Genomic DNA, 13,100 nt, shown 5'->3' with positions numbered 1-13,100 from the left:
GCAGCCCATTCCAGTAGCCAATGACTCTCTCAGTGAAGAACTTTCTCCTCACCTCAAGCCTAAATCTCCCCTGGTGTAGCTTGAGGCTGTGTCCTCTCGTTCTGGTGCTGGCCACCTGAGAGAAGAGAGCAACCTCCCCCTGGCCGCAACCACCCTCAGGTAGTTGTAGACAGCAATAAGGTCACCCCTGAGCCTCCTCTTCTCCAGGCTAAACAATCCCAGCTCCCTCAGCCTCTCCTCGTAGGGCTGTGCTCAAGGCCTCTCCCCAGCCTCGTCACCCTTCTCTGGACACACTCAAGCATCTCAATGTCCCTTTTAAACTGGGGGGCCCAGAACTGAACACAGTACTCAAGGTGTGGTCTAACCAGTGCAGAGTACAGGGGCAGAATGACCTCCTTGCTCCTGCTGACCACACCATTCCTGATGCAGGCCAGGATGCCACTGGCTCTCCTGGCCACCTGGGCACACTGCTGGCTCATGTTCAGGCGGGTATCAATCAGCACCCCCAGATCCCTCTCTGTTTGGCTGCTCTCCAGCCACTCCGACCCCAGCCTGTATCTCTGCATGGGGTTGTTGTGGCCAAAGTAGTATAAAAGACTCCTGTCTGTGTCTTAAAAAATAAATTCTTTGTACCTCCCTTGTGAAAATGTTATCCTGCTGAATGGCATGAGGGAAGAAGGGAATTTCTTTATGTTCCCAGAGAGACAAAACTGGAAGGTGTGAAGGCAGTGATGTAGTTCATTAGAGGGCAGAGGTGGTGTGAGGACGGGAGTAATGAGAGGTCAGTGTCCCTCATGGATCTAGAAAAGGAAATTAGAATGGAAACATTCTACAGCTACAGAGTAGCTGTAACAGGAGTCGAGAGGCAACCTGCTGCTTTGATGGGTGCTCAGAGTACTGCCCTGCAGACGGATGCTGCTATTTAAAATTTGTCCTGTGACTTTCTAGGTAGAATGTGATCTCGTGCTCGTTCACCTGCTTGGAGCATTCAGCAACACTGTGGCTGCAAGCATCTGATACTGTTTTCCTCTTCCTGCCTATTTCTATAGTGTCTGGCACCTTTTCCTTTTTGATATCCCCATTGGAATTGGCACCAATTCCTGTTACATTTTGTGAGTTGTGCTTTTCACTTTAGGTGAGGCTAATTTTTTAGTAGAAATGTGAGACTGCCCCACAAGTGTCCAGTGATGGAGTGCTGTACCAAACTGCATGCGGGTTTTTTCAAGCACTGATGAGCCTTTTCTTAAGATCATTATTAGGAGGCATCAAGTGAAGAAGGATATAGGTAAATGTTTGGTAATGAGTGAAACAAAAAATTAGCATTTAAATAAAATAAGTAAAATAGGGCAGAACACACAACCACATGGTATTACTGCAATCAGCAGTCTTGCAAAATTTCAGAGATTAGGTATTTGATATTTGATGCAAGAATCTGTAATTTCTATATAGGTATGTAAAATTATATTTCTTTTATAATATATGTGGCTTCTATGATTTTTTATTTATATTACAGTTTTCTGTAAGTCTGTGTGCTTTGAGACATCTGGGCTTGGGAAGAACTTCCTGTAATGGGCAGAAATACTGTAGCAAATACTTAGACTGCTTTTGAGTGTCCTGACCTTCCTTTGAAGCAGTGAATGTAATTGATGGTGGTAGGATGCTGTATTTGGAGTCTTGTTTGATCTGCTAGGTCCTATAGAACTTGAATTATCAAACAGAATATGAAGTCCATGATATAATCTCTGTAGCAATTTGTAGTGTGGTTCAAACCTCCCCCCATCACCAAACATAAGAGGACTTTTTAATCTGGTCAATTGTTCTTGTTGATAGAAATCGCCTTCTATGAAAGTATGAGGTTTTTTTCCATGCTTATTGTAGTCTAAAGGCAGGGAAGCTTATTTTAACTGATGAATAACAGCAGTGCTGTGGGCCACAGGGTAGTGGAGTTGAGGCTGTCTTTAGACAGCTTCTACTTGGGGAAAGAGGAGAGCCTCTGTAGGATGATTTAACTGGGTAGATGGGGGAAAAGTAAGGAGGCAAAAGGCATGTGAGAGAAGTGATGAGAATAGATTAAGAGGAAGTATGAGAGTGTGAGGGCTTAAAAGGGAATGAGGACTGTGTCAAATCTCTTTAATTTGGTGAAAGAGCAGAAGATAAAGCCAAGCGAGAAGGGAAGAATGCAGTTCTGAACAAGTGAATGCAGATGAGGGAAAGGATTGAAGATAACAGTTGAAGGATGATGCAAAACACAGGCTCAAAAAAGAAAAGACCACATGGAAAGGAAGGGAAATAAACCTTGACATTAGTGAAATATTAACCAGTGTACAAGGAAAAAAAGTGGTTGTTGGAGAAAGGGGAAAGGGCAGAGGATTCATTTCACCCAAGAGCAGACATCTACAGTGCAGTCGTTTAAACAAGAGCTGTCTGTCTAGAGTTATTCATAGTGGAGAGAAATGGGCTCTTTTAGGGTGCAGTTCACTTGACATAGCTCAGGTGGCTTACTGAAGAGTTCATTTTGCCCTGGAAGTGCTTTTCTCTTCACAGACTGAGAAGTGTATCTAAACCTCTAGTAGTAGATATAGCACAAGATGTTAGCATGTGAAGTCAGATAAGATTTCTCTTAATAAGGGATACAAAAAAGTGTTGTGGAGCAAACTCCTTATGTGTGGCATTGCAACAATGAACATAAAGACTTCTGAAGCAGCCCTGTGGGTCAGCACGAAGGAATTCACTCATGTGTTGCATGGCATAAAAGTACATCTGACCCAGCATCCATCTGGCCTGGTATTCTGTGTGCTAAGTGCTTGTGGAAAGAGTATGGAAAACATGTTGTTTAAACTCTGAAAGTGATGGAGCTACATCCCAGTAACATCTTTAATAGTCATCAGTGTTCTATCATAATGAGCTTTTCTGATCCCTTTGGAAATCACTTTATGCTTCCACCACATAAGGCATGCCATGGTTTATCTACGTGTTGTGTGTTTAAGAACTAATTTAAAAGCCTTCCTTTGGGTTGCTCTGAATGCACGTCTCATTGGCCTAAAGTTTCTAAACTGAAATATGATCAGCTATCTTCTGTGTCACCCTCTTCACATGAATGTCTTGTATTTTTTTACCCCCACTGGAGAGATGTCTTCATTTGCTACAGTCACATGTCCATTTGCTTGGCATATAAATTTGAGACACCTCTTCCCTTCACTGCACTAGCATTTTACAGACTGAATTCCAAATACCTTGAAATGACTCCATTCTTGCAGTTGTTTTGTTTCATAGCTAATTTTTCTAGTCATAAAAGGGTCTGTGTTGCCAAAACCAACCTTCATGTGAATGTTTAGAAATGTGCAGCACTACATGTTTTCCCCACGTGTGACCTTGGAAAGCTGCCAGACTCATTGTCTCTGAAGGGGCTTCTGAGTATTTCTTATACTTAGGGCTGTATTCTGCTCTGTGATGCCAGTGGATATTTTGCTGTTGAGTTCAGTGACGCCAGTGCTAGGTTAGAAGGAAGCGAAACACTTGCAGGTGCTGGAGCTGTGCTTTTAAATAAGTGTCTCAAAGTCATCAGAAGATCCTTCAATTCTAACGGTGTTGGCATTTCCTGTTTGTTTTCCATTCCAGGAGAAGAAGATTTTTCAGATTCCCTGGATGCATGCTGCAAGACACGGGTGGGATGTTGAAAAAGATGCTCCCTTATTTAGAAACTGGGCAATTCATACAGGTATCAGAACTGTCTTCCAACAGGGCAGTTTTTCACATTGTTTTGCCTTTTAAAGTTACATTTTCCTTCTCTGCTTTTGCTACCACAGAGTGAATCCAAGTGTGTAGCTTTGTGAGAAGCTGAGATTTTTTTTTCAAGGCCTGCAATACTTTCTGGCTTTACTGAAGTGCTGTAACTCATTTGCATTGAGGAACACAGTACAACTTAATTGATTTAACTGTTAACAAGATTGGGTTCAGAACTGTTGAGAGTAGATCACACTCAGCACTTTGTAGACCTGGGCCCTTAGGGATTTTTGCCTTTCTGTGGATTCGAGCCAGACATAATAAAGGTAAATGCTGTGCAAGCTTTCCCACATTGTTGTGGACTCACATCTGATGTGCAGTGCCCTGGGTCTTTCTTAAGCAGAAACTGTTCATCATGTGTTCTAGAAATGTGCATGAGAATGAGATCACAACACTAACTTGCAAGCTCAGCTATTGTTTGAATGCTTGTCATGGGAACCAAAGGCTGATCTCTTGCAGTTAGCCTACACTGTTATTAATTCACTTCAGGTTTTCAGTTGCACGTCTTCTATACCTGACTTCTTTTTCTTGCTTAGGAAAATACCAGTCAGGAGTAGATAAACCTGATCCAAAGACATGGAAGGCAAACTTCCGTTGTGCTATGAACTCCCTGCCTGACATAGAAGAAGTGAAGGACAAAAGTATAAAGAAAGGAAACAATGCCTTCAGGGTGTACCGGATGCTGCCGTTATCTGAAAGACCTTCCAAAAAAGGTAAAAGGGAAACCTTGTGGAAAACAGTGCTGAGGGCATTGTTTTTCTTCGGGGGCCCACAAAATGTGCCCCTTCTACTTCTGCTATGCAGCTCAGTGGTTTAGGGAGATGTTCCCTAGAACTTAAGAACAGCTATGTGAAAAATGGGCTACGTTCAGTTAAGAAAACAAGCTGTTGGGAGAGAGGATCAGTGAGATGTGATGCCCTCAAGCTGGTGACAGGTGTAAATTGTGTTAGTTTTGTTAAAACTGATAAGAGTTGCTGTCAGATGTTGGTCCCAGATCACCTTCAGTCAAGGAAGATATCAGAAAGATAAGTTAGTAGATTTAAGTCTGTAGGACTCATTCAGAATGAGTCAATGGCAGACGTGTTGGTAACTTCTTTTAAGCACAAGTAGAAATAAACTGGTGCTCTGTTGAGCTGAGTGGGAGCAGTACTTTATTTCTACTTACAACACTGAACCGTGAAACTACTTTTTTAGTAGCTACAGCAGGCCCTGAAAAAACAGCCCCCACAGCAACATAATGGTGAAATGAGAAACTGTGTTTGAATCCCTAAATTTAAAGGTTTAGTCTCCCACCTGCCAGGAGAAGACCTAACCACCAGTTAATCTCATGAGTATTTGTTTTCTTATGGAGTAGAAATATTTGCTTTGTTGTGGCTCATTGGCTTCCTTAAGGCTTCATTACTGGTTTATGGACTAGAACGATGACTTCCTCTAGTATCCTCTAGTGTCTGTGGTTTTTGGACATAAAGATAACCTGCAAGTGAAACACATGGTGTTCCTCAAAAAGTCAGTCAGTTCACCTGTAGCTCAGTTTGCTGCTTTCGTAAATTGAGAAGCAAAAGGCACAACCTCAGTTTGAGGTTGTCATATTGTGGGTAAGGTGCAGATGTCTGCGTATCTTAGAGTCCAGGACTCTTACTGGAACTGCTTGACCATATTAACTTTTGCCTCTTTAAGTGCCCCAGTAAAGGCTTGCACTGAAATGGTTCCAAAAGTTACAATAATTAAAAGGTTTAATGTATTAAAGCAACAGATACAATGATTGGGGATTGCCAGTGACAAATGCACTAACTGCAAGTGATTGAGCTTGAGTGAATAAATCCCAGGTAATAGCCAACAAAGTCAGGGACACAAATCTCTGCAATAGCTTCAATATATATAGTAGTAATGTAGCAAAAGTTAAGCTGTAAACTGAAGGTGCAATTCTCATCAAGAAAGTTGTCCCTTGGGTGCAGGAACAGGAGGAACAGCCTGCGGACTGTCCTTGTCTCTGATAAATGTGCAGTCTTTCTCTTCCAGCTGCCACTGTTGCTGCTGGTACTGCTGCCCCAAGAGATGGTCCTACCATGCTTCATGCAGGCACTCTACTATTCAAAATCTATTTTGAAGTTGGCTATTTATGTTGTTTTATCAGTTCTAGACAAAATTTATTTTCACAAGACTCCCTCTTTCAGCTGCCTGGCAGGCCAGCCCCACAGATCATAGAATCATAGAATCAGCCAGGTTGGAAGAGACCTCCAAGATCATCCAGTCCAATCTATCACCCAGCCCTATCCTATCATCATTTAGCAGAAACACTCTTGGTTGTAAATTACCTTGGTCCTGAAGCTCACTAAATTGACTTCCATTCCTGTCCCATGGTAAGCTAGGCAGTTATCCCATGAAGGTCAATGTGCAAATTATGAACTCCAGCATTTTGGGGCAGAATCATACTATGAAAGACGATCCAGAGCATTTGCTTTGAAGCTGTTTCATCTCTTGTCAGTGGTTTATTTTGTATGTTCACACATATTTCTCTGAAGCACAACCTGTCACGTTGTGATATATTCCTCTCACAACTGTAAGAACTGGGAATGTTCATCACAAAAGCTGAGATTCTGGAGATGGAGCTTGTAGCAAGAGAAGATTCTGCAACAAGTCCAGTTACTATAAAACTAACATATTTTGGACCTCATATACATTCTGACATACCCTTTCTATGTGGCTGAAGTTTTGTGTGAGGGAGAGTAAAAGGCTTAGGCTGCAAATATTTCTAAGTGCTACCTTGTAGTAGAAATGGGAGAAATTCCTTGGACACATCTGTGCAAACAGTGGGTTAGAGCTGAGCTGCACCAGCAAGTCTGAGGTTCCACATCAAGGTCTTGTCAGGTCAAAGCAGAGGTCTGCCAAGGCACATGACATTTCGTGAGGGTTATATGTTTTGTGGTCTTTGCATTCTCGAGTCCAGTATGATGGCATGAGACACTTCTGTGTGAATTATGTTGTATATTTACCCCCTCTCAGGTTGCAAATATTTACAAAAATGTTTGTTGAAGTTTATTGTGATCTCTTTTCATATTAAATCAGTGAGTAATCTCCCTTTTCCTATAGCTACAGTGAGAGTGTCACAAATGCAATGAGATAATTTTTTTTTCCTTGAAGAGTATTTTTCTTCCTCTTCTTTATTTTTCAACAGGCTTTACTTTGCTTAATTTGCCACTTCCACCTTTTTCACCTTGATTTTTTTTACTGCAATTGCTTTCATCAGTCCCATTGTGGTTCTTTTTGTAGCTCTTAAAAAAAAAAACAAAACCAAACACAAAATCAGAGTGTTTGAGGTGAATATTTTACTGCCCAGGTCTAATAGTATTTTAAAAGTAAGCAAAATGTGCTCTCCCTTTCCTAGGAGGTGCTGCCATTTTGAGGCACATTTTGTGGCTATTTGTTGGTGAATATAGAAAGTGTGAACAATAACTCATATCACACAGGGTTTTAAGAAATTTTCCTTCTGTTGTTGCAGGGAAAAAAACAAAGTCCGAGAAAGATGACAAATTTAAACAAATTAAGGTAAGAAGTGGCTGTTTAATAGTGGAAGAGCTTGTGAAAACAATCTGTTGCCTATTTTTTTTTAATGGCCTCAGTAGCATATTGTGGTGGGTATTTGCAGATCTCCCATGGTTTGGTTAAGTAGCTACAGTTACATGGGATGTTTGCGGGGGGGTTAAAAACGTGAAGGCTGTTAGAGCTGTGACTGACGTCAGCAGTTAACACAGCCCTTGTGTTACAATGCCTGGAGGTTGGAAAACTGGCAGCCTTGACAATACATTTGCCATTTGTTTGTCTGTGTAAGTAGAAATACAGTAATTATGGAAGGAATGTTTCTGAACAATAGAGCTACCTTTTGGAACAGTTAATTTGTGTGCGTAAGGCATTGGAAATTCATTTTTGTTCGGGCAAGGGGGAGAAGTTCTGTCAGAGCTGCACCTTCTGCTTTATGTATTGTCAGTTAAAGGCCTCACTTGTGGAGCTCCTCAGTCACTGCCTGAGATTCCTGCTCAGATTGAGGTTAGCTTTCCCTACTAAGCATGGTATTCCCTAGCTTTCACACCTCTGTTGGGGGTCTTTATGAGATGGTCAGAATTATACACGGGCAGCATTTGGTCTGCCTGCTACTTTTCAAAAAAAGCTAAATCACAAAGATTTCAGGCTCTCATGGTTGCACACAGCAGCCATGTCTGCAGCCTGGTCCCCTGCTGCTTACTTGTGAAGGGCTGTGCCACTTCTGCCTAGGCACAAATTCTGCACCTGCTGGCCAGGTAAACATGGAGGTCTTGGAAAACTCCTCCCCTGAAATCTAGTTTGGGAGGCAGATGCTGTCCCAGTGGTTGTGATTTGTGGAGTTACCTGTCAGAGTGTTGTGATTTTTAAATAGTCTTAGAATGGCTAAAAAGTGATTCCTTTATCTGGATCACACAGGCACATGTACTTACTGTAACATGGCTGTGATGGTAACCTGTGTTCAGAGGAAGCCAGTAAATTTGGTCAGAGCAGAGCATCTTCTAATGCCTGTCAAATGCTCCACCACTTTGCCATTCCTCTCCTTCATAATCTTTTACTCAAAGTGTTAAGTGCCTGAAGAGCTGTGGTGGTGCTTGAACAATCTTGTCCTCTCCATTAAGGTTAATTTCGCAAATGGTTGTTGCTGAGAGTGCCCAAATGATGGCTGGCAGATTAGTACGTGTGGATTAGGTGCTGGTGAGGCAGTGCTTGCAGCTTGTGAGATGACTTGCCTCCATTTCAGCTGCCCAGAACTGCAGAGGTGATGCAGGAGCAGTGAGCTGAGCTGGATGTGCCTTTACCAGTGATACCCACAAAGAGCCATCAACTATGGTATGGCCATTTAGCCTCTTGCAGGCTTTGAGCTGGGTCCAGACACTATTCCTGTCTGTTTCCCCTTAGTCTGAAAAATGTGTACATGAGCCAGCCTCCAGACATGGCTGGATTTTAAAATAGATGCTCCTTCCGTGCTCAGCTGCTGTTGCCTGACTATTGAACTGAAGGCTATGATAGAGGAGGATTAATGCAAATGCATGTTGCTGAGCACTGAAAGCTGCTCATGATTGTTTTGCTTGGTGATGTGAATTGCTAAGTTGTGTGAGTTGCTGATGAGTTGTGTGTTCTGCATTGAACACCTTGCAGTTACCCTGAAAGCCTGTCTTTCGTGGAGGTAAGTGAGAGGCTGCTCCATGATCTGCCTAGGAAATGCAACAGGGTGATTTCAGCAGAAGGAGGAACTGCAGATCTGCGAGACCTCAGCATAGCAAGAGTTTTGCATTGGGCTCCTCTCTTTTGCCACTGCCAGACCCTGTGAGCACCCACAGCAACCACTTGTGGGGGGAACAAGCCCTGACAGACTTTGCTGAGCTTGAGCAATGTGCTCAGGGTACTCACTGCTTGGTCCTGTGATTGTGAGAGACCTGAGCCTTACCAAAGCTCTGTTCTGTGTTGAGTAAGGAAGGCTGCACGTAGGTCTCCCCTATCACGAACAGGTCTCCTATCACTGGGCATTTTGGTCTCTCCATTAAAAAAATGAGTTCTCAGCTTGGGAAGAAGCTATAAGTTTCAGAGCAGCCCCCATAATTTAGGTTGTTTGAAACAAAGGGCTGAACTGGTAACCTGCCTGATGATTCATTTCTGCCTTATCTTAGATGTATCCTTTTGACTGTGCATGCAGGTCCTCCTTGAGACTTTTTTTAAATCTAAGTGACACTGTTCCCCATGCATTTAGCTTAGGCTAAACATCTGGATGCTGAAAATGTAGATGTTTTAACACCAACTGCGCCAGTGTCCAAGTCTCTTTGATTTGGCATCATCACCCAAGTTCCAAGATGCAGTTTTGTTTCTGCAGTTCAAAAGAGGCTAGCACAGAGAAGGTTCTCTATAACCAAGCCTCAGTAAAGCTGAGCAAGATGCTGCATGTGCAGCATTCCCATGCAGATGCATTTTGGGTGTTTTTTCAATGAGGCATTGCACAACAGCAGAGGCTCAGGTCTCTGGTGTGCAGTCGTGGATCCTCAATGAATCAGTAGTGGCTAGTTTTATCTTTTCTGGTTCTCTGGGTCTTTGACCTCTGTGTCGGCACAATCAAAGACCTAATTGCCATTAACACTACCTTTGCACCCTTCTGAGGGGCCATGGAACAGGGTGCATGTTTGCCTGCCTTAATGTCTGGAAAGGTGCAGATCTGTGTCAAAATGACAACTCTTTGAGTGCATCACAATCACAGCATGTGGCATTCAGGAATGACCTCTGTCACACTGTCCTCAGTTTTCTGCCCCCATGACGACAGTTCATATAGCTAGCACTGTGAAGGGCTGACACCACAAGTCTTGTCCTGCCCTTACCAAAAAGCTTTAGAGCAGTGAGAATGAGCATGGTGTGGAATCAGATCCAACTTGTAGGTCTGCATCTCTCTGTCGATGACTTCTGATAGGGAGGTAAAACATCCCTTGCAGTGAGGTAGAACATACCTTGCAGGGCTGGCATGGCCAGCCGAGAGTAAAACGAGAAGACTTTAGACTTTGCAACTGATAATCCTGTAAGGGAGGCAGTACTGGGGAAGAGGTTGGACCTATCCTTTAAATGTGTTTATAGCTTTTAAAAGAAATCTTGAGTTTATGGAATTAAACTTTTTGGTGTCTATTCTGAAGGGATGTTTTTTGGATTCCCACTCAAGTGTACCAGACCTACAGAAGTGCCTCTTGTGGAAAGCTCAGTCTGTGTAGAACAGGTGGTGTTTTCCCAACACTGTTGCCCTGTGGTAATGTTTATGATGTGATCTAAAAGCATGTATGTGGTGTAAACACTTTGATTTGCTTTCAGGCTTGCTATAGGGAAAAATTAAAGGTAGAATTTAGTAGCTGCTGTACAGAAGCTGAAACTTCCTTTCAGAGGGTGCTAAAAGATACAGCATGTTTGAAAGGGAATGAGGATGAATATTAAATAGCATGTTGTTTTAAACCAGTGTTTCTTCCTTGTTTATTCCAAATGTTAGCCTCTTGTAGTAAATAACACACTAGTTTCTTGCTCTCTAAAGGCTCACTGTAATTCCGAAGATCAAAAATAGTTTTCATTTCAAAGCAGAAGATTTGGAAATGGAGTAGACTCTGGCTTCTTCTCTGAGAACCAAAATATTCATTCTAAGACTGTGCCTAGCAGACAGCAGGGGGTATGTGGCAGGCAGAAGCAATATGATTTATTACTGTCTCAGAACAAAGAGATGAACTGTGTCCAGTCCTAAAATAAATCAAACCTGACCCAACTGTGCTGTTTCCATTCTAGCAAGAGCCAGTCGAATCATCTTTTGGGATTAATGGGCTAAATGATGTCACTTCTGACTATTTCCTGTCCTCCAGTATAAAAAATGAAGTTGACAGTACGGTGAACTTTGTAGGTAAGTACTTCAATGCTTTTCTTATACACAAACCATACAGATGACTTTAAAAAAAACCTTTTGACTTGGCCAAAATCAGTTCTTCATCAGCATTTTGCTGCCACAGTTCCAGTCAGATTGACCCATTTTTCACTGACCCAAGCAACACAAGTTCCTGGTTGCAAGCCAGCCCCACCACCTTGCAGAGTAAGAAAGCAACACTGCAGCAGCGTGGTAGTTCTCCTGAGAGCAAAATACATACTGACATGCTCAGATGGTTTTTCCTGACACAAGCTTACTCCACACAGGAGACTGTATCTAGTGTCACACAGGAGTAAACTGCAGTTGGATGGAGGTTTCCCATTACTCAAATCAGAGGTTTGTGTAGGTTACTGTTTTATTTGGGAGTTTAAACTTGCAGATGAGATGGAGAAATGTCTTTATTTTACTGGCACCTTAGTAGCAGAGTTAGTTCTTAACATCACTAAGTTAACAAGGATCAGCAGAGACTGCGTTTAGAAACAGGTACATTAGGAATTGGCTGTATCTCAGCATGTGAATAGTTGGTTCTCAGTAGAATAATTGGGCTGATTTTTGACAGCTGTCTTTTGGCTGAGGTTGTCACTGCAATGAGGGTTCCTAGAAATGTGACCCATATACCATTTTGTCTACAATTCCACTCTTATGTGATGAAAAAGTGTTTGAAGGATATATTATTCTTCTGCTTGGAGAGATGGCAGAAATTATGTGCAGTGACTATTTTTGATGCCTGTTTCTTAGGTCGCAGGGCTTTGCATAATCATTCCTCTCAAGTACTTCTGTGGCTGAGGAGTTTGTGAGTAGTTTTCCTCTCTTTATGGCAGTTCATTTTAATCAGCTGTTACTTTGTAAGAGTGTTAGAACATCAGCATTGTTCCTACGATTACAGAGGATTTTTATAACTTGAAGGAATAGCAGAGTGGTACTGCTCATGCTTCCTACTTACTGTTTGACTCTTAAACTAATGTGAAACACCCCAGGCTGATATATGCTCCTAAGGAAGAAGCTGTGTACACTTTTGCTTTATTTTACAGCCCGAAAGTCAGCCAGAGGTCAATTAATACCAGTCTTTGGAATATACCTGGTGTTCCCCAAAATCCACTAGCATCAGGAAGAGTAATTTAGCTGCATACATTTTGGTTTCCTACAGTGCAATGTATCCTGAACTCCTGTTTGATTTTATGGTGAGATGAAAGCATGTTGCACCTTAGAAGATCTCAGTAATTTACAGGATAGGACCTATGGTGGCAACATCAACATCTATGAGCAGTCAAAGGTCTGTCGTAGAAACCAAGCAAGATGTTCAGAGGAACAGAACTGAATTTGCACCTTTTTAAGGGCTTTCATTTTTCTGGACTCACAGAATCTATTTTCAGGGCTAGGACAGCAGGGCTTGGATGGATAACTGTCACCCAGTGTTGTTTGTTTAATGGCTTGTGAAGTGTGCTGCTTATCCAGACTGGAGAGAGAAGCCCTTATTTAGGACTGCAAGTAGGATTTTAAAGTAAAGAGGGAAAAGGTTAAAATAGATCTGTCCTGCAGAAAAGATGGAAGTCAGCTGGAGGAGAGGAAAGACAGACAGCACCTGCAGTGTTTCTGATGTACGTGGAGCTCATGGGAAAGTTGTGGCATATTGCCCAAGCGAGCAATCATTTTTGCTGTGCATGTTATCTCTCAGGGTGGGTAAGAATTTGTAGGGTGCTGAGGAGACAGATAAAACAGTGCAGATGGCCTGCTCATACCCTGACAGAGTTGCATAATATTGGTTTCTCACAGATAAAAACTCTGTATGTGTGCTCTTCTCCCCACACCCCACTCAGTAAAAAACTGGTTGTTTCAGAATGAGGAAAGGTGCAATTCAATGGGC

At 42.4% G+C, this 13,100-nt stretch overlaps 1 protein-coding gene across 5 annotated transcripts in view; it reads left to right on the top strand.

Moving 5' to 3' along the window:
* Positions 1-13,100, top strand: part of IRF2 (interferon regulatory factor 2) — a 42,502-nt gene that overhangs the window by 21,344 nt on the left and 8,058 nt on the right. For all 5 annotated transcript variants that reach the window (XM_064148968.1, XM_064148971.1, XM_064148970.1 and 2 more), the window contains 4 exons: positions 3,619-3,718; positions 4,320-4,496; positions 7,283-7,329; positions 11,104-11,215. In XM_064148968.1, coding sequence (XP_064005038.1) covers positions 3,619-3,718; positions 4,320-4,496; positions 7,283-7,329; positions 11,104-11,215 — 436 coding nt within the window. The remainder of the gene's footprint in view (positions 1-3,618; positions 3,719-4,319; positions 4,497-7,282; positions 7,330-11,103; positions 11,216-13,100) is intronic.

Source organism: Pogoniulus pusillus, chromosome 9, assembly GCF_015220805.1.
Source record: "Pogoniulus pusillus isolate bPogPus1 chromosome 9, bPogPus1.pri, whole genome shotgun sequence".
NCBI classification, from domain to species: domain Eukaryota; kingdom Metazoa; phylum Chordata; class Aves; order Piciformes; family Lybiidae; genus Pogoniulus; species Pogoniulus pusillus.
The sequence above is the reverse complement of the archived record's forward strand: the minus strand, read 5'-3'. Positions and strand labels throughout refer to the sequence as shown.